The 27636-nt window shown below is 25.1% G+C and overlaps 2 protein-coding genes across 4 annotated transcripts; both read left to right on the top strand.

Moving 5' to 3' along the window:
* The first annotated feature begins 1361 nt into the window (after nt 1-1361).
* LOC126906561 (phosphoenolpyruvate carboxykinase [GTP]-like) lies at nt 1362-16444 on the top strand. 3 transcript variants are annotated; one of them, XM_050687138.1, is made up of 9 exons: nt 1362-1523; nt 12017-12131; nt 12538-12683; nt 13979-14431; nt 14511-14643; nt 15029-15441; nt 15521-15872; nt 15937-16134; nt 16201-16444. In XM_050687138.1, exons 1-9 carry the CDS (start codon nt 1444-1446, stop codon nt 16306-16308), a joined length of 1998 nt encoding a protein of 665 aa, XP_050543095.1. In that variant the 5' UTR covers nt 1362-1443; the 3' UTR covers nt 16309-16444. The 3 variants fall into 3 exon arrangements, with proteins under 3 accessions (XP_050543095.1, XP_050543098.1, XP_050543097.1); XM_050687141.1 differs by lacking the exon at nt 1362-1523 and adding an exon at nt 11412-11430; XM_050687140.1 differs by lacking the exon at nt 1362-1523 and adding an exon at nt 11697-11910.
* A 635-nt stretch (nt 16445-17079) lies between these two features.
* LOC126907750 (uncharacterized) lies at nt 17080-26798 on the top strand. The gene is made up of 11 exons (XM_050689336.1): nt 17080-17328; nt 22442-22504; nt 22610-22696; nt 22882-23042; nt 23132-23237; nt 24759-24847; nt 24924-25074; nt 25136-25204; nt 25280-25392; nt 25662-25746; nt 26256-26798. Exons 1-11 carry the CDS (start codon nt 17217-17219, stop codon nt 26363-26365), a joined length of 1146 nt encoding a protein of 381 aa, XP_050545293.1. The 5' UTR covers nt 17080-17216; the 3' UTR covers nt 26366-26798.
* Nucleotides 26799-27636: the final 838 nt, after the last annotated feature.

The raw sequence follows: 27636 nt of genomic DNA on the forward strand, positions 1-27636 counted from the left end.
TGGGTTTCATTTTAGATGTTATTAGTATCTGACATACTTAAATGAATACAAAATTTTTTTTTGCTCTATTCCCTCCTTTTTTCTTTTATACTTCATCATCTTTAGTTTTTATATTGAAAAATATTTGTTTAATTAATTTTAAAACTAATAAATGATCAATCTAAGAAACTGAATTGTTGATAATAACTTTTAGTCCAGTATTTTGGAAGTTATTAACTCTTAAATATAAAGATTGGGTGTTGAAGCGATAAAAAACATTTTTTTACTCTAGGCATTTATGAACCACATTTTAATTTCACCTAAAAATATTAATATCTTTTAAAATAATGTGATAAAGAAAAAACTACAATGGATTGGAGGACATGCTTGTAGAAGCAAGAACGGACTGATAAAAGCAGTAGTGTAACAAAACACCCTCGAAAAAAGATCGCTAGGAACACTCAAAACAAAATTGCAGGTATTAAATAAGAAAAAGGTGAAATTAATTGATGGAGGCTCAGATTGAAAAAAAAGCGACGGAGTGTTGAAGGTTGTGGTGCGATGAAAATATATGAACGTTAAATAGAGAAGATTTAAAAGAATTAAATAATTTATGTCACTCGTATATTTATCAATTATCTTATTTCCTTAATATATACCCTTAATAAAATACAAATTAGTTATATAAACTAGGAGTTAAACTAAAAAAAGCAATTTTTAAAAAATTACCATCTACTCAATTTGTGTTCTTTAACAACGATAATTAATTTCCTTGATCCAGTTTTTGAGTTCACTTATTTCACTTTGTTTAATAAAGTGGTGATAATTATATAAAAAGTTACACTTATCACTTATTCATTCATTTAATATTACTCAAGTATCTTTAACTAATCTACATCTAAATACGAGGGTATCTGTGAGTGGCTAATATCTCAATTTTTATAATTATGTATTTTTTTAAAGGAACAGCAAAAATGACTCCTGAAAATTGTAGGTTTTTTATCGATTATTATATTAGGTTTAGAAACCTTATAATATAGACATTAATTGATGTGTAGTATTTTTCATAATAGTTTTAAAATGAAATATCTCGTATATTATAATAATTAATGTTTAAATAGAAAATAACAAAATCCCAGAAACATATTGTTATTTGAAAAATTCAGTACTTAATAATACTTAACAATACAAATAATAATTAATTAAATAAGGGACTCTATCTTATGTTAAGTAATATAACTGCAGTGTATTAGTATATACCTCATCGTTTTATTCGTAAACAACTAAAATACATTAGGAATGCTTTATGAGTTAAAGTCTAGAAAGTAGATAGTCATTAGATTGTTCACTAGTGAAATAGTTTGTCAAATGAGTAGTTGTATTTTCTTTTTATACTATTAGTACTTAATACATTCAATTATTAATTTTTTCTTTTTAGTTATTTAACGGAAACAAAAAGCAAAAATGAATATAACATTTTATTGTTCTCGTAGAGTATATTCATACTGTGTGTTAAGATTGATGTATCATAAAAATATAAATAGGTAGGTAGACATTTTTCATTAATTATGAGTTATTTTTTAATAGTTGAAAGTAAGTTTTTTGAAAATTATTTATTGGTTTTATAGATTCATTAGTATTACACTTTTAAAAACCCATATCTTCATTATACTATTGCATTCAGTCAATATAAATAATTTACTCTAATTGAAAAGCTACAATACCTAGTTAAGCACGTCAATGAGTATTATTAAAAAAATAGCCCTTTTATGCTACATTCTAGTAAAACAAATTTGTATTTTTAAAATGGAGGTCTTTTTATTTTTGCATCCAGCCCTTCAATTACAGTTTAATTAAAATAATGTGATTTATTTATAAATTTTATAATTTATTAAATAAATAAATTGTTTTCATTAAATGCCACATTTTTATACAAAAATTTGCATAAATGGTAAGAATGCAATATATTTATATTATATTATTTTTATGTAATTTAAGTGTATACAACGGCGAGATGTGGAATACCAGTAAAGTTTATTTAGTATATTTTGATTTTGAGATAAGTTTTGTACTATGTGATCTTTTTTTTTTTTTTTGCTTCTATCGTATTATTTGGAAGCAAAGTGAGCTGTACTGTTTGTATTTCCGAGATAAAATTTTTTCATCAGTCCACCACTAATGAAAAATCAAAATTAAAATTTCTGTAGAATTGTGTATTTAGATACCAATACAGTTGAATGTACTATTATATTACGTTTTATCGTATAACGAAAGGCAATTGGTTATGTTTATGTTGAAAATTTTTAAAGAATATTGAAAAAATAAAATAATGATAATAACAGAATTAATTTTGTCACTAAAATACATAATTATTGTTTAAAATGCGCATTTTTTTTATGATAATGCAATCCCAGAAATTGTTACAATATAGAATTTTAGCAGACAACTGACAACTGTTAATACAGTGACGTTTTAAATTGTGTTATAGTATAAAATTTTGTAAACAAACCTTACTACGCATTAAAATAAATAATTTGGTGTAGTATACTAGTAGTTTTTTATTTAAGTAATTATCGTTTGTTTTAGTAAATAAGACATAAAGAATAGAATATAGTCTCTTTTTCTCTATCTAGAGAAAGAAACTAAATGAAATTGCTTTATTTTTAATTTCATTTTTGTAAGTTTAATAATACTTAAAATTCACATGTTAGAACTTTGCAAAACAACTGAATTTCAAGATAGTATTAACCTATTAGTATTAGGTGACACTGATATATATTACTGAAATTATATGGTTTAATCAAAACATTTTTTAATTAAAATACGATAATTGTGGATGAACCAGTGTATAGTTAATCAAAGGTCGGTTGACATTATTTGAAAACTGACAGTTTTTATTATATCAAAAAGTAAAATAAATTTCCAAAAATTGATAAAGCTTCGGTTAATTCCAGGGCGATTTATTTTTATATACAATTATTTTAATATATTTTGAATAATAAAATGGTTCAAAGAGTTGACACGTAAAAATTTTAATAAAAACTTCAACTAAAAACAAATTTCCAACATTTTCCTTAAAAAAAAAAATTACATTACAAAACATGTTTAGTCAATATTTAATCTAAATACCATATTGTTAATTTTTTCAACTATAAAGTTAAAATTAGCAATAAATATAAAATTTAAGTAGAAATTTAAATATTATATTCTGAGACTAGAATCAAAATTGTTGCTATACCTTAGTAGTGTTGTAAGTTATATATTTTTTCGACCATCAAACATAAAAATATATTAAATAAATGTAAAAAATAGCATTTTTATGGTAATTTGAAAATAGTTCATTAAAAATAATGATTGTCTTTAGTTATAATTAGAGTCTGGATTAATGTGTATTTGAAAAGTTTAAAATTATATACATTTAATCATAAAAAATCATTGAAATATGCATTAAATTATGTTATTAAAATATTAATCTCATATACTGTATTCTTGCTTCAGTATGATAAATTTATATTTATTGGTATTTAATAGAAAATACGTTCTAAATAAGGAAGTCGAATTTTTCTTATTCTTTGTGTTACTTTTTATTAAATAAAAAATACACTAAATATTGTTATTATATAGTATTTATATGACAAGTGATTAATTTATTACAACCGACTCAATTTTATACAAAATAAAAGTTATACTATTAATTTTTTTGGTTTTTCTAATTTCAAAATTTTTTTGGCTTGTCCCATATGTTCTATCAGGATATCAATTATATATTTGAAATGGCAATATATATATATTTAACTAGGTTATAAAATAGAAAATGATCAAATTAAGGCAATGCCTGACTTAACATTATTATTTTTTTTTTATTCGAACCAGTATTTCGGAAGTTATTACCATTTTAAAATATAAACTGTTAATGAGATATGGGATATGACTTGTTTTAAGTTATTTACATTTTTATTCTTATGCGACAAAGAGTTCCTAGAAATATCTTGAAAGTTATTCACAGTTATTTAAAATTAAATTAAAATATGACTAAATAAAGAAAATAGTAAATTAAAAGATCTTAAATAATAATTTTCCAAAATTAATCAAAAATTTCTCCCGTATTAAATTTCCGGTAATTTTAACACAATTTCTTGGCAAATTTTATATTATCTAATAAATTATTTCTCCGATATCTTATCATTTTCAAAATTTGTAAGAACACATTTATAATTATGTATAATATTATATATATAATTATTTATAATTTGCATAGAAAACAAAAATATTGGTTTAAAATTTGAATTGAACTTAAAATTAAACTTTATAAAATTTAAAAACCAAAAACAATTATCGGTTCTCATGATTTATAAAGTCAAATATTAAATTAATTATAAACTGCCAAAATATTTTAATTATTAAAATAAATAAATTGTGTATTACACCCATTGAGTTTCTTTAAAAATTCCATTTACCACTAGAAATTTAATGATACAATAAATCAGAATATTGACAAAATTGACTTCACGTTAAAAACATTATTAAATTAATATCCTGTCTTAGTGAAATGTTCATGACTGGTATTTTTTTTCCTAAAAATATTAACAGTTATTTGTCAACACGTTTTTCTGAAAAGTAATTTTATTACTTTTAAATTAACTTCTATTTTCACAACAGAATCGCCAGTTTTATTTTTTGCTGACTATTTCAAGAACGGCAATAAAACCATTCGATGCTTAAGAGTATCCTTGATTTAGTAACTTTTTTTTTTATTTTTCTCAATTGTGTTTAAGTGCTAAATGTATTGTTGAAAATATAGAAACATGCTAAGTATATACTTAAGAAATTACTTTAAAATTTAAAACGTTTTTTTAATGTATTCAATATTTTTAAGATGAAAGATTTATTATTAAAAGTCGAATTAATTTTAATATTAAACTTAAGTTTTAAAAATCTTAAGCCAAATATAATTTGGATCGTATACAATGTGTAAGTATTTAAGAATTAGTGTATTATAAGTGAAATAATTTTGTTTGATAAATTAATAATTATAGATAATTTGATTTTTAATAATATTCTAACGTGTATTGTTATTTAGAATCATTAGAGTTCTAATTAAAAATTTTATTAAAATACCATTATAAATTTTTAATAATAAAGTAATTTGCATGACTCTTAATACTATACGTAATAATTAAAAAGTGATTACAAAATCCGTTCACTTTATCATTATAGATAAGAATGTATATTTTGAAACAAATATATTTTAGCAAACATTTGGTTAAAGATTAAATTTTGAAAAAAAAAAAATTCATTTTTAGTATAAAAACAAAAAATTTAAAGATTTAATAAAGAATTAAATTATTCTTAATAAATTATTTATTAACAATAATATTTTGTTTAGTCAAAATAAACCAAAGGTAGTTTAGTTTATAAACTGATATTATTTTAATTTACCATAATGTTCTTATAATATATAATCTAATCCGCTTGAATGAAATGGTTATTAATTTTTGTAATATTAATATCTTAAATAGGATTATTGAATTAATTGAAAAATATTGGAATATTATTGTCGGATCCATAAATTATTTCTCAGTTTATTTATAATGTGATTAAGTATAGACTTAACTACCATAACAATCGTATTAATCATATTTATATATGCAAGAAATAACAAGAATGTTAATGAAAAAATTTAAACAATAGATTTAAATTTTTTATAAAAAGTTGATAACAAACTAAGGTGTTTAGAATTGTATGTTATGCTTTTCATTTTATCAAGCATCTAATTTTTTCATTTAAAATGCTACAACAAAAATTTAATATTTTCATATTTTTACTGTAATAGTAAAAATATAAATTATATTATAATAATGTAATTATTAATTGAAAGAAAATGTTTAATTAATTACAATTGTTCTTCAAAAAGAGATTTAAAGATTAAAATGAAATGACAAAATAGACTTTGTTTAATTTGACGATTAAAATTTAACTAAAATATGTAACAAAAATATATATTATGGTTTTAGGATGATTCGAAACAAAGTATTATAACATTGTTTGGCAGTGTATTTACAGTGTTTAATAGAACAAAGTTTTTTCTCGAATTGTACAAAATATATTTCTAGAAAAAACTTACTGCACAAGTTTATCTAAATAAATCACATTGATTGAGAATAAATACTTACGTCAGTACAAATTTATTAAACCAAAGTCCGATCAATGAATGCGTAGGTCAAAGTAGGGGAAGAAAAGAAAAAACCGTTTTTTAAATTTCGTCTAAGTTAGTCGAGTTTCCCCTGAGATGTTATTTATATGAGCGTAATAGTATTCAATTTTTCCTAATTCTTCTTTGCGCTGCGTCCTCTAAGCTTAATGAAATGATAGAAGCATTTTACGCCTTGAGATTACGCAGAAAGAATCGAGTTGTACAAACCACAAACAGTACAAGGAGAATACAATGGTTCTGACGTTTCCTTATTTTTTTAAATCAAATTTTGGTAGCATTTAACCAAGTGGAAAATTTTGTTAAACTCCTCATTTACAACGGTCGAAGTATTGCACCAATATTGGCAACTGACCATTGGCCAACCCGTACTAGCGTAGTACTATCTTGTCTAAGTACTTATCCAATACTGGCGATCAGTACTTGGCTATCATTGCTGGCAGTGTACTGGTGTAGTGCTAGTTATAGAAACCCTTCAGTACTTATCTTTAAGTATGAAAAAACGTTATCATCCCAAACATATGCTAATACTGGTAGTCACCACTGTACTAGAACTACCAGTACCGGTACAGTACTGCGCTTGTTGTTGACTGCGAATACTATTCACATGATTATTGTTTATTTGCATATTAAACTTTAAAGAAATGAAATACCTTTCCCACATGAAGTGGTGATCAGTCCCAATAACTCGTCAAACATATCTCCAGACAAATTATCTCTAATTATATATGTTACTCTGTTGTTAATTTCTGAGTGGTTTTTAGTATTAGGTAATCTACTTGTGTTTAGGTTTTGATCAAAATGCTTCTTCATTAAATTAAAGTTTGTAATTCGCTAGAATATTGTAGTCCCTTGACATTTCATTTTATTATTTACTCATCAAAACTCATTGAATATTAATTTTACTTAAAACAATAAATCAATCAATTTATCCACGGTGATTTTTTATTTTATTTCAGAACTTGAACTTTTTATCTTATAATACACTTATATATATATATATATATAAGTCATTCAAAGTACTTTTACAATAGAAAAAATAGGATTCTAAAAAATATTTATCATTTTATTCACATAACATTGAAAATTATATAAAATCTATTTAAATTGTCGAAGACTCAAAGCGTTGAAAATGTACACTGCTTAAATGAATTCGTTGAAATTAATAAATAAATTCACGTTAATTTGTGGACTTTGAAATTTTTGGTAAGTACTAAAACAAGCGATTAAAATATATTTGTTGCCACTGATATAGTTAATAAAATGATTAATTATACTAATTGGAAGGTCATATGTCAAATATATATTTAAAATATTAGTTTTGTTTACAAAATAGTTACACATGAAATATGTGTGTTTTTTTTTTTTGATAAATGCATATTTTTATGCCTTTAGTGTTGTATACTGAAGTATTAAAACATTTGCATGTCTGTAAAATATGACAGTTTAACCAATTCTCGAATAAAATGAGTTTGGCTGGAAAATAAATATTTCAAACTCTTTCGACAAAAGCAATATAAATTAAATGAAATTAACGTCACTTTTACTCAATCTTCAAAAACTGATGACGAAAAATGATCATTTAATTAAGATTAGAGTTTTCAATTTTAACCACGTATATGCGCATAATGAATAAGTCTGTAACTCATTTTTTATACTTAATATGTTTATCAATTTTCTTTATTAATTCCGATTCAAGCAAATTTTCGTTATTATTATGAAAGTCATTACATGAAGCCTAAAACCAAATACGTCGTAACCTTAAAATCGAATTTACTGAGTTACTGCAAAATTCGTTGCTCATATCGATATAAAATAATTTTTTCTTTACCTTACATAGAGTTTCCCAGTGTAAAATGTTTGCCATTGCTAATACAATGGAATGAGCGAACATTATTTTCGTATTAACATTCGATTATACTGTAGAGGGACAACGAGCTACTTCGATTGGAAAGCATCGAGTAAATATTGATTGAATCTGTAACTGTAAACGTTTTTTCAATATATCATACACAAGCTTTATTAAGGCCATACGAATTTAGTTTTATTAATATATTTCTTGGTACATTTTCAGATTAAGTATTTGTAGATGTAAATGTACTATAGAAATGAATACATAAATGAAAAACAGCGTCCATTCGGAAATAATTGATCACGCGCCAATTAAATGATTGAAAAAATCATTTCTAAGTAACGGCTCGTTAACGTGTAGGCGTTAAAAACACTATGTGTGTCGCGAATGAATCGAAAAGAAAATAATGGTCATCATTGGAAGTGTGCTAAATTACTCATAATTTCTAAGCAATTAGCTCACAATAAACGAGCAACGTAAAGTGGGTAATTGAGCAATTGTTTTGCGCGTAATAATTATTACGACTTTATTATAAATGATGATGTTGATTTTTACAAACGTTATTTTACTACTCGATTTATCGATAACGGAAGCAATGTCGAACTGGTATTGGCTGTAGCCGACGGGACTTTGGTTCATCGCTGTTACCTCCGTTCACTGCCTCAAACATGTAAAATCAACAATCTTAAAAATAATAATAATATTATGATACTTGTGGAATGACGTATCAAGCCTACTTTTAATTCAGCTGGTTTATCAAATTACAATAAAAAGGTTATGCGTTTTTAATAATCATATTTCGTTGTAGGATGACTTATAAATGGTAATAAATAAACGTAATTATAAACGGGTAAAACCTGATGGGCACATGTGGTAATATATAAAAAATAATATTTAGACGCATAAAATTTTAGACATTTCAATGAGTATATCTGTTTGTACCCTGCAGTATTGAACGAATGCATTTTAAGGTCGTTTAAAGATATAAATGAGTAAACAAATGTAAAATATAGACCTCTAATTGGTTAATCACATAAATGTTTGTCTCTAGTGTGTTAATTTCGTTTACTTCATATGAAGTCATAGTAAATTTTACATTTAAATATATATATATTTACTACAGAGATAATTACATTATGAAAATTATGCTTTGAACGTAGTTTAAGAAGACGATATTTATTTAAAAAAAATTTCAATGAAATCATAATTGGATCATAAGTTATTGATTTTGTTATACCCTTGTGACTCACTCGGCATACTTTCAACTAAAAACAAAGGTAATAAGCGTATGTTCTGTTTATACGTGTCGATTTTGAGTGAAGAAACCAATTACTACGATTTATTACTCTTTAGTTTTATAAATGGATGTAGTGTCCACAGTATGTGTTATTTATTACACAATGCTGAAGTTGAGAACAATTAAGCATTACTTCAAATGTATCCTCCAAGTTGAATAGAACCATTCTCACTATGGTGAAAATATATATAATCTGAAAGTAGTTTGATCACATGTAACAAAAAAGTAAATTCAAGTTTTAATGGATTATATAGCTTTGCATACACAAACTGCGATTGGTAAAATGTAAGGTGTATACAATTCAGTGATATTATAAATTAAGCATAGATAAATTAAAGGCGATCAATAATTTTTAGAAATGAAACATTTTTACATTTATTTATTTATTTTTTTTTTAATAAATGAATATAACAAAAAAACACCTGCGCGTTAATTAATCTAATTAGATGTCATTTTATTTATTATAATTATATGAAACAATTATCGAATTTAGTTAAAATATTTGAAGTTAAAATTACAAAAAACTTTTTAAAATAAAAATTAAAGATTTGGTAACACAACACATAACGAATATATTTTTCTAATAAATAATATTGTATCCTTGACCATCAAAATTAAGTATTTAAAAATTACAGTTTCTTATCTTTGCGTGGTTATTTATTATCTAACATTTATAGTAATCATATATTGAATATTTGGACTTTATACTTCTTTTGAGTTCATTTACATTAAATGTGAATTGTTTTCCTACTCGAGGTACGTATGCGATTTAAAAATTTAGTAATTTAACTAATACTGTTTTTCAAGGAATATTTCATAACTATTTTGTAAATTATTATGAGAATTATACCTTATAAATTTATCAAATAATTGTATAATGTATGACGTAAGTTTGTGTAGCTGTCGTGCAAATCATGTAGAATACAAATTAATTTGGGAATTCGTTATTTTTCAATTCATCAGCTCATTTATTGGTTATAAAAAAACAAAATTAGAAGTAAAAAAAACTCTTGCGTGAAGTTTAGTATAAAGTGGAGTACATAAACAAAATATATTAAAAAAATAATTCAATAAGTTTTATTAATTTAATTTATTTTATGTTAGTTTTTTTACATTTATATACTTACATTTTACAATTTTTTGAGCATCTAGTTTATAATTATCATTTTAAACAAAGATATTTTTTATTTGTTTTTATTTAATGGAATTTTTATTTTAATTTAAGTAAAATTATAATGAGATCTTTTTGTAATTTTGCATCTAGTAAAATTCTAGTACATCTATAAATGTAAAAATTTTGTTGGATCAAGTCAGTTGAATTATTTATAATATATAGATATCAAAAATTAATTAAACCGAACAATTATAATTAATTTAGGCTTTAATAAAATTGTAAATACTTAATGGAGATATTTTAAAATAAAACTATAGAATTCATTGTAAATTTGTTTTTTTTTTAAGCGAAAACTGAGTATAATAATGAATATTTATAATTTAAGGTGTGAACATTGATATTGAAAATATATATTTGTTTTAATTCTAATTTTTGTGCCAAAGATAATTAGATAAAAGTTTATAAATTTCCAAAAACTTCTAAATAAATAAATCTCCTCTATAAGTATGCTCATTAAAATTATCTACAGTTAAAGATAATGCATTAAGTAAAATTTTGTGTATTCAATTATTTACTCAGCATTTGCTATCTACATATCTACACTAGAAATTTCAAAACAAGTGGCACTTATTTTCATCACACATTTGAAAATTTTAGCGAAAAAAAGACTGAATTTTTTTCAACTAACTGTGTAAATTATTCATTATCTCTACTAATTAAAGTTACATTTGTTAAGATTATCATGTTTGATATTAATGTACCAACACAATAGTGTTATTATGGTTATATAGCATATTGTCATATCAAAAAATTATTGCATTTATACTTCACTTTCAGTAATAAAAAGATAGTAGACAGAAACTGAATGTTTTTCCTTTAATAGTTTAAAAAATTATATTGTATAACAAAAGTGTAAATTATATATCTATTACGATAAAAGTGCACCATTGAGTTTATTATTGTCTTTAATATTATTAGTAAGTTAGCGCCATAGCATGCCTGAGGAAAATAAAGTAAAATTACTATAGTTTGTCTGTTATCATTCGAAATAAATAGCTATTATTTACTACATTGAAAACAATGTAAAGTATTCAAGTGGGAATCTAATTTAACGATATTCGCATAGTATACTAGGATCATTGCTATCGCTGTTTCCAATGGAAGGGCAACCAACGGAGGGGAAAGAGGTAAATTATGTAAACAAATTACGCGTATCGTTACGATTTAAAATAAACTGCTAAACCTATGTCGCCATCAGTTAGTCCTTCGTCGCCATTCAGTTGCAGTAAACTTTTTAGCAACATTAACTATCAAATATTATTTTACACACACGTTTTTTCCAATAAAATTTGTAATTATATTTCGAATGAACCCATTCGTTCACATTTCACCCGAGTTCTTTGAAGAAACAACCAGCTTTCATTCAAAATGCCTGATTTCGACTTGGGGGAATCGCAGTAAGTTATACTACGTTTCCAAAATCTTTTAGTCGGTTTTTGTATTTTAATGAAAATCATAAATCTTTTATTGAATATAATAGTAATTTTATTTTGTAATTTACAGATACATGCCCTCGTCCGGGGGTAGCATGCGCCAGTACCAATGCAATTTCGTTCACATGCAATCGTCTACGAAGGAGACCAAAAAATTGAGCGCTGTTTCATTATTGCCCACAAAGGTTTGTATGCATAAAAAACATAATCAAATTTGCTATAAAAACAAGTCTTTATAGCAATTTAGTATAACCCCGTTTCTTAAACCTACCTCAACCTTCACTGAGTTGCGCGATCTCTAAAAGTATTTACTTTCTATAATAAACTCATAAATAAATTAATGTATATGATTTAATCACGTGGTTTAAAAAGTTTATGACTGTGTAGAAAGTTTAGTTATAAAAAATCTCGCCAAGCCTGTTTGAACTCATACTTTGAGTTAAAAACAAATGTATGTATTTTGTACTATTCAATACAAACAAAAACTCTACTAATGATCAGTTATCGATTCTCGATATTTTATACATTTAGCGGTACAAACTTCAAGAACTATTTATTAAAACAGTCTCGACATGTTTTTATTAATTTTAGTTGAAAGAATTTGTTGAGGAAAGTATGCAAATTTGTCGTCCATCAAATGTACATGTTTGTGATGGTTCTGAAGTTGAAAATGCGTTGCTTATTGACAAGTTACTTAAAGCTGGTACAGTCGTACCTCTACCAAAGTATAAAAACTGGTGAGTTAATGTTGATCGATGAAAATATTTAAAAAAATACTGTATCAATGCCACTTGCGCATTCTTAATTGCTACTACATTAAGATTAATGGACTGATACGATTACAATAAATAGGTAGCATTTTATGGGGAACAATTAATTTTACTCACGGCATATTTGTTTTAACTACGTTGCAATGCACTTGGTTTGTTACTATCCATTAACATAATTCTGACATGGGTATTTTCTGTTTAAAAGCTTCTCTTGGCATATTTACGTTATACGCTTATGTTATAATATGCATATGTCATTTAAAGATATAGTTTGAAACAAAGCTTAGAATAACACGATAAACTTATGAAATATTTATTAATATATGACATTGTACACAAAATGTTGGGAAATAAATGAAACGTTCCTTTAGACAGTAAACATTTTCAGAAAAATATGTACATTTTAACACGAGAATTCCGATATATAGTGTTATCGTATTGTAATTATATGTATACATTAAAAAAAGTAATTATTATATTTTAGAATATTCAAGTCTTATATTTTATTTATTCTGTCATGTTTTGAAAGTAGTTTTATTATAATCTTTTCAATGTATAAGGAAGATAATGAATTACAGAACATTACAAGTTATTGCAATACATATCGTTTTGAAATGTATTTAAATTATGATGTTGTACTATGTCACAGGCTTTGTTGAACAATATATTCAAACTATTTGTGTACATATTCGAGTTTATACAACGTCATGCTTTGTATACTAACAACGTTCAAGTTGGCTCATGTTGGCTCGTTATGTTTATGGATGATGACTCGGTTATTGTTTCAATCAAACTAAACGCAATTAAATTAAATTCATTTTAGTTTTGTTTATTTATTATAATTAATATATCAAAAATAATATTAAACAATAAATTATGCTGCACATTCAGTTTAAATTTTTTAAGTAGAAAATTTTTTTTGGATAAATGTTTTATAATTGTTCTATATGATATAGATAATATATTTACACATTGAGGTTTACAAAAAAAATATACAAATATTTTTAAAACTGGAAAAAAAAACAACGTTTTATGTATATTAAAGAAATAACTGATATTAATTGAGTTGAATTTTTTTTGTAAAAATGTCTACATTATAAACTTACAAATTATCTACCAAAATATAACTTAATTGATTGCCTTAAGATTACATAGTTTTCAATTCTAGTAGTTGATCATTATACGATGAACTTTAAAAATTGTATTTAGATATTATCTAATAAGATTTGGAATTCTGAAAACTAATTCAAGATTTAAAACAGCTTTTTAGCAAGAAGCAGCATAAAAGATGTGGCAAGAGTAGAAAGTCGTACATTTATATGTACAAAAAATCGAAGAGATGCAGTAAATATTCCTAAAGGAACAACTAAAGGAATTATGGGAAATTGGATGTCTTTAGAAGATGCGAATGAAGCAATCAAAACAAGATTTGATGGTTGTATGGAAGATCGTACCATGTATGTAATCCCTTTTAGTATGGGACCTTTGAATTCACCCTATTCTAAAATTGGTGTACAACTAACCGACTCAGCGTATGTCGTTTGCTCGATGAGGATTATGACACGTATGGGTACTGACGTTTTGGAAAAACTCAGTTCAAATGAAGAAAATTGCTATTTTGTAAAAGCTTTGCACTCGGTTGGAAAACCTATTTCTGGTCTAGTGGAACACTCTCATTGGCCATGTGATCCAGAGAGAACTCTTATTTTACATAAGTAAATATTATTTATTTTCTTATAATAAGTTTTATACTTATAATATTAAAATAATAATAAAAAATTGTTTATATTTTAGACCGGAATATGATGAAATAATAAGTTATGGAAGTGGTTATGGAGGTAATTCTTTATTAGGAAAAAAATGTTTTGCTCTCAGAATAGGTTCTACTATTGCTCGTCGTGAAGGATGGCTTGCTGAACACATGCTGGTAAAAATTAAAAATCCTTATTTTTATTTATTTGTAACCTTTTAAATCTACCTATAATTGTAAGTTATATATTTAAGTAGATTATTTATAGCGTAAATAGTATTGAAACCTAGGATTAAAAGTTTTCCAATTTTAGCTGATGTAATTTAAATTAAAGTTACAAGAAAAAAATTCGAATATATTAATTTTTAAAGTATTTATATTTTTAGTTAATTAATTAATGATGCGTTTTTTTAAAAAATAGAAAAGTAGTTAATATGCTTATACTAAAAAAAAATGTTCAAGGTTATAAATATTTTTACATTTGGCTATATTTAAAATACACTACAATTATAAAAACTAAAATCAAGATGTTCTTCACCAGTTATTTTGTTTTTCTAATCAGATTTTAGGCGTGACTGATCCTAAGGGAAGAAAACGTTATATTGTTGCAGCCTTTCCTAGTGCTTGTGGTAAAACAAACATGGCCATGATGAAACCATCTTTACCGGGATATAAAATAGAGTGTGTTGGTGATGATATTGTGTGGATGAAATTTGATACAAATGGACAACTAAGAGCTATTAATCCAGAATTTGGTTTCTTCGGTGTAGCACCAGGAACATCCCAAGCAACAAACCCAGTGGCTATGGATACCATTTTTGAAAACACCATATTTACAAATGTTGCTCAGACAAGCGATGGTGGAGTTTATTGGGAAGGTATGGAAGACCCTGCTCAAGGAGTTACAATTAATGACTGGTTAGGTAATTCATGGGTTAAAGGATCTAAGACGCCGGCTGCTCACCCTAATTCCAGGTAGATACATGCAACATAAATGATTTTATTGATAATTGTTTGGCCAATTATAATCAATACCATCAATAAATTACTTTAGATTTTGCACTCCAGCAAACCAATGTCCGATTATTGATGAAAATTGGGATTCTCCGGAGGGTGTACCTATCGATGCCATTCTTTTTGGTGGTAGAAGACCTGAAGGGGTACCTTTGGTATATGAATCATTTGATTGGAAACACGGTGTTTTTATTGGTGCTTCTATGAAATCTGAAGCTACCGCAGCTGCTGAACATACGGGAAAGATAATTATGCATGATCCATTTGCTATGCGACCATTCTTTGGTTATAATTTTGGAAATTATTTAAAACACTGGTTATCTATGGAAAATATTCCGAATGCAAAGTTACCTAAGATTTACCATGTTAACTGGTTTCGTAAAGATGAAAATGTAATCAAACTATACTAGTTATCGCTTGTTACTTGACTAACTAAAATGTATGTTTTATTATTAGGGCAAATTCATGTGGCCAGGGTATGGTGAAAACTCTCGTGTTCTCGATTGGATACTGCGAAGGATAAATGAGGAACCAAATACTGCTAATATTACCCCTATTGGATATACACCAACAAAAGAAACATTTAACACATTTGGATTGAAAGTTGATTTCGACAAACTTTTTTCGGTTCCAAAACACTTTTGGACAGAAGAAGTAAGATTAAAAATAAAAATAAATATCAACACATAATGTTAAACGAATAATTTTTTTACATCATAGGCTAAAGAAGTAGCAAATTTCTTATATGAACAATTAGATGAAGACTTACCAAAAGAAATCGAAGAGCAAATTAAAAATTTAATTGATCGCTTAAATTTTTCTAAGTAAAAATTTAATATTTTAATATGGTGTTATTTTAACAATATATACATTTTTTCCTATAATTTTTATTGTATTAGTTATGTATTAATGTTATTATTTTTTCTTTTATTTATTTAATAAAGTTTGTATTATTGAAAAATAATTTAAATGGAATTTTTTTTTCTCTATATTGAATATTTATATTACATGCTATAATATCGTAGTGTCATATTATATGTTAAAAAAAATTAAATACAAATATGTATTCTAAATTATATTTAACAATGACCAACTAAATAATATTTTGCACAATAGGTACGCAAAAGAAAACTTTATGGCATTAATGTAAAATTTGTAAACATCGTTTTATTTATATTTTCTATTAAAGTAACACAAAATTTAAACAAAATAATTGTGTTAATATATATATAAATGCACTTTAGAATAATTTTGTATTGAATAATTATCCAAGAAAAATGTCATCAAGTTTTTATTGAAAAAAAAAATGTTGAAAATTGAAAATCATTATGTAATTTTTCCAGCAGTGGCAGATTGTTCAATGTTTTATTACACAACAAAATTATACAAATAATAATACTTAAAAAAAAAAACATTATTTTATCTTATAAAGGTAAGATAGATGTATAGGTTTTATTAAAAAATATTTTAAAATACACGGATTTACGAAAAAGAAAAAGGATAGCAGTGCATGATGTATTTGGCAAACTAATATATAAAGGTATCTAGAAGAACCGGTACCCATTAAGCAGGTCGCATGGCAATCATTTCTTCAGTTTAGTTCGAGACGATCTCCGGTCACGTGGTGTTTTTGAAATACTATTATATATTTTAACTATACATTACCTTTTTTTTTTTTTTTTTTTTAGTGAAAAATTCAATGTTTAAAGTCTAAATGTTGATTTTAAGGTAAAACAATGAGTAAAAGTTTATTTTTATTTTGTTTGAGTTTATTAGCGGAGAAAACTAATAGTTGGCCTTGGCCAAGTTTATGGTCATCCGGAAATCCGTTGAAGTCTACTGGAAAAGGTATAATCAAAAATTAAATATAGTTATGAGAAATATATCCGTAATTAGTGAGAATGGTATTTTACTTCAAGTACTGAGTTGAAATTCTTATAACAAGAATTATTCATAGTTTTTTTTTTTATGAAAATTACATTATTATTTTTAGCCGTTCCTCTCACAGAAATAAAACAAATGTGTTCATTTATATTAACAAATATAAATTTAATAAACGTCAAAAGATATTTTTAAAAAGACATTGAAGCTTAGTTTAATTTTTTTACTGTTTGGGATTGAGCTATACCTAAGCTAAGATATTTTTCCGTGAGTTTGTAAAAAATAAATGATTAAACTCGAATTAACCACTTCAAATAAATGTCCGTGTATTTAAAGTAAATTAAAAATATGAAATATTATTCTGGTACACTTCGGCATTGAAACAATATGTAGATCGTGCGTGCTCATGTAATATAGGTCACTGCCGGTTGTCTGTTCCACAAAACGAGTGTTTCTGTATCTGACATACTCTGGCTGACAGTATCACCTAAACCAAAACAAACGAGCACGTACTAACGGAACACAAGTTACAAACATAGGAACGAGTACGTTCGCAAGGCCATTGCCGTCCGCTCATAACCATCGGTCAAGTTCATGAGCACTCGTGAATTTTTTCGAAATTGTTCTTGCCTACCACATAAATTTTCACTTATGATAATATACCCGTTTATATCATTGTTAAGATAATTTAGTTTTTAAAAATTAAATCAAAACGTACGAAAGTATATCAGTAAATATCGACCACAATTGATGATTTTAATAAAACGTTGACGTTTTAATGATACTTGGTTTTTACAAATTTAATTATTTTAAACATTTTAACGTGGCAATAACGAAAAAATAAATAAAATATATCGGTATTGAGATAAATAATTATACGAAAATTGTTTTCATTAATTAAGAAATTAAATAGTAAAAGATGATCATTTTATTGAAATAGTAGCATTACACAGTATTCATTATATATAAAACAATCATTATTGTATGGTTGAAAATGAAAAAAATTATACATGCGTTCAATTTGTTTGCCTTGTACGGACACAAAAACTTTCTAAAGTTAACTGTTCTTCAATTACTATAAACTATAAATGTAAAGAACAGATTAATGTTGTTAATTAGATTAAAGGTTTTTTTTATTGTGTTACGCTAACAAATATGAATCAACTGTACGAGCGCATAAAATATGTCTGTCTTAATAAAACTTCAATTGCCAATTAAAAACTTTGTGTAACCCAAATATTTTATTATTTCAATATATATTATACGATCAATAAATTTCTATTGACTCTAATTAATATTCTCCATGTGTGATTTATATAAATTAAAAACAAAATATTAAAAATGTATGAAAAAAAAAATTGTTATTTTATTTTAATTTAAATGAAAAGTAAAATTTTATAATATCAAACAAGTATTTTAACATTTTCAACTTATGCGTATTAATAAAAAAAAAACAGAACAATAATGTATTAAAAATTGATTGTGTTAAATGTTTAAGTCGTCGGATGTAATTTATTTACATGTTAGCTGCATTGTGTTATCTAATATATTAACTAAAACCAAAAAACTAAAGTGACAAATGCCAATTATTCAAGAAATTATTTTTAATTATTTTGCAATTAATTATTTAGCAAGTAGAAAAATTAATTAATTTTTCCAACAACTCCAATACAAAGTTTACCTCTAACCTAGATCCACAATATTTTTTACAAAAAAACTTTTAGTAATAAAATTTTCATGAATACCGTTGTCTTTTTTTTTGTTAATATTGTTAGAACATTTGAAAATATTTAAGCTAATTATATAAAGTGTATTTTACTGTGTTAAATCTATTTTAAAACGTTCTTTAGTTATTATTATGTTTTCGTAATTTTCTTGTCGAGTCTTCAATAAAAAAGAAATGTTTCAAAAAATTAAAGATAAATACTTGCTAATTATTGTTACGAACCCGTATTATTGTAGTGGTGTTAAGTTAGTTAATTAGTAAGTGGACAACTAATAATTTGTGTGTGCAATTTCAATAGTGTTCGAACCGTTGTTGAATAAAGTGTCACTATAATATAAATTTGTTAATGTTATAATACTATTCATTTAATAATAACTATAACTTAAATTATATTATTGTAGTTACATGAACAAGTTAAGTGTACTCTAATTAATATTACAGCTTGAAGTCTGTATGTTACCGCGTTTCATCCTAAGTAGGGCACAACAATATGAATAGGTAAAAACGAAGCTCATCAAATCACTTATTTAAATTACAATTAAGATAATATTTCAGTAAAATACGAAGTATTTCGTATTTATATAATAATATTTTAGTATTAATACAATAGATTTTTGTATCTTTTTTTTCTAGTATGTTATCGTTTTCTTCAGTTGTTTTTTCTAGAGATTAAGTTAATTAAAAAATTGTTAGAGAGTATACGTCGTATACCCTCCAAAACACTCTGTCATCTAAGTAATTTGATATTCTTGTAATAAATATGATGGTAAATGCATGTACAGTTTGGGGTACGTAATCGAACTTTGTTACCTGCACACCAACTTTCCAGTCGCAATTTCACTTAATTTGAAATAAAAAATATATAAGTATTTGAACAAAGCAAAATACACTTCCTTTCCGATTGCGATGTTACATTTATTGAATAATTTCAATGATAAACAAACATTTGGATTACTAAAAATAAAACCTAGCATTAAAAACTCAAAATAAAATGTGATTTAAATTAAATGGTATTGAATTCTACAATATTTGTTCTTGCTTTAAATAAAAAAAAACTGAGCCTGAAAAATCAATTTTCATTATGATGAAAATTTTGTTTACGTTATAATTTTAATCATAATTTAGTCGTGACCTAAATAAAAAAACAGTTATAATTTTACGTGGTAATTAATTGAAGATAATTTTTTAGCTTTAAATAGTAATTTATTTCATTTTACTCATATAATAAAATATATTTAGATTGAGATTTATCTTATAAAATTTATTGTAATTTATTAATTGAATATAATGTAATTGTAATGACATTTATTTTATTATTCGGAAAAAAAAATATTCACGAGGTCATTTTAATGGCTTATTTTAATTGTATATATTATATATATAATTAACTAAGAATTTAATTAAATAGTACCGTTTTAGTATTCATACATTTTGTTAATTCATTTTGTTTATTATCATAATATTATAAAATTAATTTTAAACACAAATAATATAAATAATATTTATACTTAATATAAGCAGCGACTGGTCGTAATTAAATTTACTATGTGTCATCCATTTAATTTATATTTTAAATTAAATTATTTAATAGATTTATATTTGAACAGGGCTTATTTTTATTAATCAAGTTAGGTGAAGAAAAATCGTACTCTTACAGAGTATCTCATTAGTTGAATTTGTATAACTAATGACAAACGCTAACTAAATAGTATAGCGTACTGTGTGTATAAAAATTAAAAATAACATACAGTATTGCAGGTTTATTTTTAAGTCGATGGATAGTTTAAAGAATTTTTTCCATTAACTATCCATCGATGAATATACCAATATATTAAATTAAACACAATTAAAGTTAAAATTAAACTTAAAATACAAAACATACCTAAAAACGTAGTTTTGAGTAAAATGTATTCGAATTTATCATAATTTTTTAATATTGACGCTTAAACTTATAGCATAAATATAAAAATTACATCTTGCGAATCGAGTTGAATGTTTTAGGCGCACTGACTGAACATTGGAAGACTGTTGTCTCGTTCAACAAGAAAAAATATAAAAAAGGAAAAAACGATTTTCATTGTTATTATTACTTGCTCATTTTAGCACAAAATTAGCGACCAGTCAAGTGTCAATTTTCATTTTATCGCGAAAATCAGTCACGCGCACTTTTTTTGATGATAATCGACAGATTGTTCTATAAAAATATGTCATACGCTTGTCCTCTACAAACACAAGTATAAAATAGTAATATGGACTATGTGCACTTGGGGCAAATATAACTCAATTAGCTCAAAATAAATTGGTTTTTATTAGATCGGACAAAATAAATAACATTTTATTTACACATATTGTGTTAATAGTCAATGTAAATCCAAGCCGACCTATAGTATCGAAATGGATTGATTTTCAATAGATTTAACGTCAAGTTATTCAGATAAATAATTTATTTTATTATGAATGTCCCTTTGAATTTGGTACAGTCGAATACTAAAATTAAATCGAATAGTTCCGGTCGCGTGGATATTGAAGTGAACCGTAATTTGAGGGGAAAAAAATAAATACATGATTTTATTTACCAATGTTTTTCTTAAGTTTAAACTCTAAGAAGATCAATTATTCGTGGTTTTTAAAGTTGCCTAATAATAATTTCTATTTCCCTGGCTTTTGCTTAATTTTTTTGAAAATCTTAAAATTTTTAACGATTGCAATTATCTTATTTTTGATCGACAGATATATTAAAGCTAATACAATGTGATTTTTTTAAATTGAGGTTTTAGTTACTGACAATAAATTGATACTTTTTTTTTTATCTTCTCTCATTTTATCGTATAGAATTTTCAATGCTAAATGATAGTGTAAACAGGTTGAAGTACATATTTGTACACTAAAGGGTACAACAATATTCAGTTTTTCTATAATACTACTAAGTATTCAATATTAAATGTTTTACTCGTATAAAAATTTAGATAAAAAAAAAATTCATTGTGAACCTTTGTAATTAAAAAAAAAACACTCAGTTTATCAGGCCGTGAAATACCTATTTCCTAGATGTTACAGTTTTTATTTTTATCGTGACTTATTTATTTAATTACAAAATGTATTTTTTAAATTATCAAACTGGTACTTGTAATATATTTTTTTTTATATTTTTGCAAAAAAAAAAAGTAAATACTACCAACATTTAGTGTATACTAGGCACGTCTACGGTCGTATAGCATTATTATCTAATTACGACGTCAAATCGTCTGTCACACGATGCGCACTTCTCCCACGTTTAAGTTTATTATTATTATTATATTTTTTTATTGACACAAACATGGATGTTAATCATGATTTGGAATTTGTTGTTAACAGTGTTGAATTTCCTTCCAGTACCAGTAACCGAAGAGTGTTTGTCAGACGACTCTAGAAGGACAGGTAATATCATTCGTGCATTGTTAATAATTTTTCGAACATATGAACATAATGGTTTTTTCAAAAGTACATTTAAATAATTTTGATTAATATGTCTGTGTTTTATAGGACTGTGTCTAAACGCGTACGAGTGCAGGATACAAAATGGAGATTCCCATGGCCCGTGCGCTTTGGGATTTGGCGTATGTTGTGTCTGTAAGTTTACTTGATATGAATATTAACTAAAGCTATAAACGATTTTATATATTATTATAAACGAAAACTAAAGCGATTCAATTGGTAGCGTTTTAATTAAAAATCGTTCTTCTTCGTACACCATTTTAATCTATAAACATTTTCTTATATACCTGTGTATTAAAATATTATATCTTAATGTATAGTCACGGCGTCTTGCAACGCAGAGGTTGCTAATAATGTCACGTATTTTGTAAACCCTAACTTTCCGGGTCTTTTAAACGATGTTGGTGAGTGTACACTTAAAGTGAAGAAAGTCTCCGATGACATTAGTCAAATCCGTTTGGACTTTGTAAATTTCAATCTAGTAAGTTAATTGAAAATATCTAACTCAATCATAATATATTTATAAACATCCCTTAAACTTTATAAGTGTATTATTTTAAACTTGTTCAGGCACAACCTAATAGGAAGACTGGTGTGTGTGAAACAGACACATTCGTGGTAAGCGGTGCTGGATCGAATGATTTGAAATTTTGTGGTCTCAACAGCGGACAACATGGCAAGTTTAAATATTTTTCATTCAATTTTTGATTTTATCGGATTTTAATATCCAAGTGAACAGGGAGATTTATTATAACCCACTCAATTACTTATAAAATAAAAATTATTTAAACATTTGTTTGGTAACCTTTATTTACACATTATTCTCAAATTATTAGCTAAGTTCATCCCTAATGCCTTAAAATAGTGTCAACTTGGTTTTATCATATTTTTGTATTTAATGAAATGTTTGAGTTTTTACTTTAATAGTAAATGAAATTAAAATTTTCAATATAATTTTATTCGTCTAATAGACATAAAACTTTTAAGTTTCAAATTTTTGAGTTAATAAATACATGTATAATATAGAAATACAGATAGATATTTGTTTTTTTATGACGTAAATATTCGCGGATACGTAGAATTTATATCAATGGTAGTAAGATACATTGTTGTGAATTTATAAATACACAAACTGGCAATACAGAAATCATTTCTAATGATAAAGTCATAATTGACAATAAACGCCCCGTTTCTGTGAACGCCATTTACTATTAAAATAAAAACTCAAATATTTCATCAAATTCAAAATATATGTTCCTAACTGAAAAAACAAAGTTGACACTCTTACAGTAGATAAGGGATGAAATTACAAATTATTACAAAGCTAATAATTCAAAAATATTATGTAAATAAAGGTATCCAATAACAAAAAAAAATTTAAATAATTTTTTATTCTACTAGTAATTTAGTGGGTTATGATCGAAAAATCAATCAGTATACAGTTATTTTGTTTATGCACTTTATAAGAAATAATCGCAATAAAAGTAAACCTAGCGTAGAACTTAAAATGGATAGGTAAAACAAGAACCATTGCATATTTGCTATCAAGAATTATTTGTTAAAAAAAGAATACGGTTACTGAAACAATAAAAACGAAAAGCGATATACATGTGTTATAAAATTGAACAAAATAAAAAATGGGAACTTGCTATTTTTTTATTTTATTTAAAAATTAGATATCAACGATGGTAAAATGCAAAGACTATGTAGATGCAGTGTAACGAGAGATGTAATAAAGATTTACATCTTAAAGGAAATCGTTTTACTCGTATCGATATAAAGAGACCTAGTCTATTTTCCTTTCAAATGTTCATACTCATAAACTCCATCTAATGTATAGAACATTTTAGTAGAGTGCTAGCGATGGGAGTTATCGATGCCTGATAACTGTTACTGGTAAGTTATCTTGCGAGGTTAGTGCATGATCCAATGTAATGGTTATTACCATTCACCCAAAAATCGTTAAATAACTTAACTGCCTCTACCCATAAATATACAAATTACACATCTGTATCTTTCTTTTTACTGAGATATCGTTATGGAGTTTATAAACAGTTTGTGAACATTTTCTGATGTATCTTCCATTCAAATATACTAGCTGGTATTGCCGTAATCCACGCAATAATCACGACACACCTTAAAATTTCTCTTCTGCTTTTCATTTCGAAAAATCTAATAAATCTTCCATGGGTTACAGTGTATTATGATGTCGACGACGTTAAAGATGCAATTACAATTAATGTTCGACTAACAAAAGCTAACTACAACCGAATGTGGGAAATTAAAGTAAATAGAAACCGCAATATATTCATTTGAATATCTGCAGTGTACTCATTATAATCGCTTGTCTTTTATTATTCAGATAACACAAATAGAATTTGCTCAAAGAGCACCTGCCGGTTGTCTTCAATATTTTCAAGGAGTATCCGGTACCATTCAAACAATGAATTACGCCATTAACGGTAGACATTTAGCCGATCAAGATTATGTCATTTGCATGAAACAAGAACAAGGTAAGATTCTTAATAAACATATTTTCTATTTGAATGCTTAATTATTTTTGACTAATTTAAGGTATGTGTTCTATTGTATATGAGCCTTGCGATGAAAATTCGTTCAAAATAGGACCACCAATTACATCAGGTAAAAAAAAATAAACACGATTTATTTAATGAAAATAAAATAATCTGTTTAATCTATACTATAATATATTTTTAGACACTGTTGAGGGGTCAGGAGATGGAGGTAGTACATCAGTTATTTCATTGGATGAATTCAGGGAATGTAGTGATAGAGTTATGATGCCCTGTGATTCGGAAGAATTTTTAACTGTGAGTATCTAACATAATTTATTAAATAATCAATTATTTTATAGTAATTGTGGAATTTAATTATTAGTCAAATGTGTAGTTCACTTAAAATTTTGTACTGATTTATAAATAAAAGATAATTAGATTGAATTTCCAACTAAATCAAAAACAGTAAAGTCTATTAAAAATATATAACAATGTTATTGAACAATGCGATGAAAGAGATATATACAAACAATTATATGACTTAAAATGCACTATATTTAAAATGTTTTTTTTTAATCATACAGACTCAAGGAGGCCCTGGAATTTGTGACTTATTACACTGCGGAAATACATTTTGTTCAGACAAAGAAACGCCATGTAGAATCGAAAGTAAGTTTATTACTATTTTAAAAATATCACGTAAAGGTGTGTATTTTTACATTATGTTATTATGATAAATCGCATAAAAATATTATTTGTAGATAGTTTTGTTGAATTATTATTATTTTTTTTTTTTGTAGTTCTGATAGTTAAAAATATAATTTAGTAAATATTAACTTATAAATCTAAATTGTGATAAAAATTAGTATTACTTGTACTAAAGGTAATCTAATAAAAATATATTTTAGTATTACATAGTTTACAAACTAATATTTATGATATAGATACTCAGTCAATACTTATTTTCAAATAAGTTGAGTTCTTTACCTGTATAAGTTCTAGAATCATTAATATTTCATCAATTGACTTAAATATTAAGTGTATTTCTTAGAAATGTTGAGACCATACATTTTTAATGTTTTCGTACATGTTTTTAGAATTCCCAAAAATATTTTTTGAATACCTTCTCAATATAAAGTTATAAATTAATAAAAAATTATTAAATCTGTGTTATTTAGGTAGTACAACACCTTTTGTGATACGAGTACAATTCGGACCAGGTAACAGAGAAGAGAATCCTGAAGATAATTTAGGAATGTGCCTAAAATATGAACAACAAACGTGTTAGATTACTAGAAATATTGTTTCAATACAATGAGTAGCTGACTGTATATAAATGAACTACAAATTAAAGTCAAATAGATCTAAAAAAACCAATGAGGTCTAAATACTTAAATATGATGAATATTTTGTTTCTAAAAGAGGTTATGAAACATTTTTATAATAATAGCATTGTTCCTTTTATTTCTAATGTTATGAGATTGTTTATTAATTTTTTTTTAAGTGAAATGAATAATAAAAACACAATTATAGTTTAAACGACAATGATGTAATAAAACTTAATATAGAAATAACATAAACAACCTTATAGTCACAACCAGGGAACATAAAATAAATTAAATATTACTGCAACGTATACACTTAATACCAAATAAAACAAATTATAATTGAATGAATTAACAAAAAAGAAAGTTTTCATCAATCTGAAAAAAAAAACAAAATTAAATTACATATTAGACATAAATAGATAATAGAATTTCTAATATGATACATCATATCTTTTTAATAATATTGATAATTTAATTCTAAACGAGTATAAAATATTAAAGAACAATATTTAAGTGTAACATTTAATACATTATATAATTTTTTTACGTAAACATATAAAGAACATCATTAAATTAATGAGAATATTTCATATTAATTTTGTTTAAGCAATATAATTGGCTAATTAATATCTTGGTGCATTCAAAAAATGATCGTAGCTAACTAGCTAATGTAATGTCTACTAGCATAGATTTATGTACAAAAAAAAAACCTTTGTATTTTTATAATGAAATTACAAATTTATAATTATGTATATGTATATATTCATACAATAAATAAAATAAAATTTTATAACAATATGTTTTTTTGATAAAATGTATGATGTCAAAATGTTATATATTATAACAAATCTATTATATATAATAGTAAATATTATGTATAATAGATAAGTTATAATTGAATATATTTATTTATATATTTTATATAAGTAAATACTTTTGAAAAAACAAAATAATTCTTGTGCATCGTAAATAGCCAATTAATTATTATTTTATTAATACCAATTAAATATTTTAGTGAGCAAATTGTTCGCTGTGGAAACGACTTTTTCAATCGTTCTTAAGTTATACAAGAAAACAAAAAGAAAATAAACAAAGATCATTATTGTTATATTATCCGCGGTGATATTATTTACTTAATTACTTTACACCGTGATAATAATGTTTATAATAATAATAATAATTATAATAATAATAATAATAATAACAGTTAGATACAGCTGTTGTTGCGGTC

The sequence above is a fragment of the Daktulosphaira vitifoliae genome, unplaced genomic scaffold, assembly GCF_025091365.1.
Source record: "Daktulosphaira vitifoliae isolate Bord-2020 unplaced genomic scaffold, ASM2509136v1 Scaffold_5, whole genome shotgun sequence".
NCBI lineage: Eukaryota > Metazoa > Arthropoda > Insecta > Hemiptera > Phylloxeridae > Daktulosphaira > Daktulosphaira vitifoliae.

Coding starts and splice junctions, on each gene's coding strand:
- LOC126906561 (XM_050687138.1), top strand. CDS start 1,444: ATGAATATAACATTTTATTGTTCTCGTAGAGTATATTCATACTGTGTG. Junction 1,524..12,016: donor TATCATAAAAATATAAATAG/GTAGGTAGACAT, acceptor TGTAATTTACAG/ATACATGCCCTCGTCCGGGG. Junction 14,644..15,028: donor GGCTTGCTGAACACATGCTG/GTAAAAATTAAA, acceptor TTTTCTAATCAG/ATTTTAGGCGTGACTGATCC.
- LOC126907750 (XM_050689336.1), top strand. CDS start 17,217: ATGAGTAAAAGTTTATTTTTATTTTGTTTGAGTTTATTAGCGGAGAAA. Junction 17,329..22,441: donor GTTGAAGTCTACTGGAAAAG/GTATAATCAAAA, acceptor TGTTGTTAACAG/TGTTGAATTTCCTTCCAGTA. Junction 25,205..25,279: donor AGGACCACCAATTACATCAG/GTAAAAAAAAAT, acceptor ATATATTTTTAG/ACACTGTTGAGGGGTCAGGA.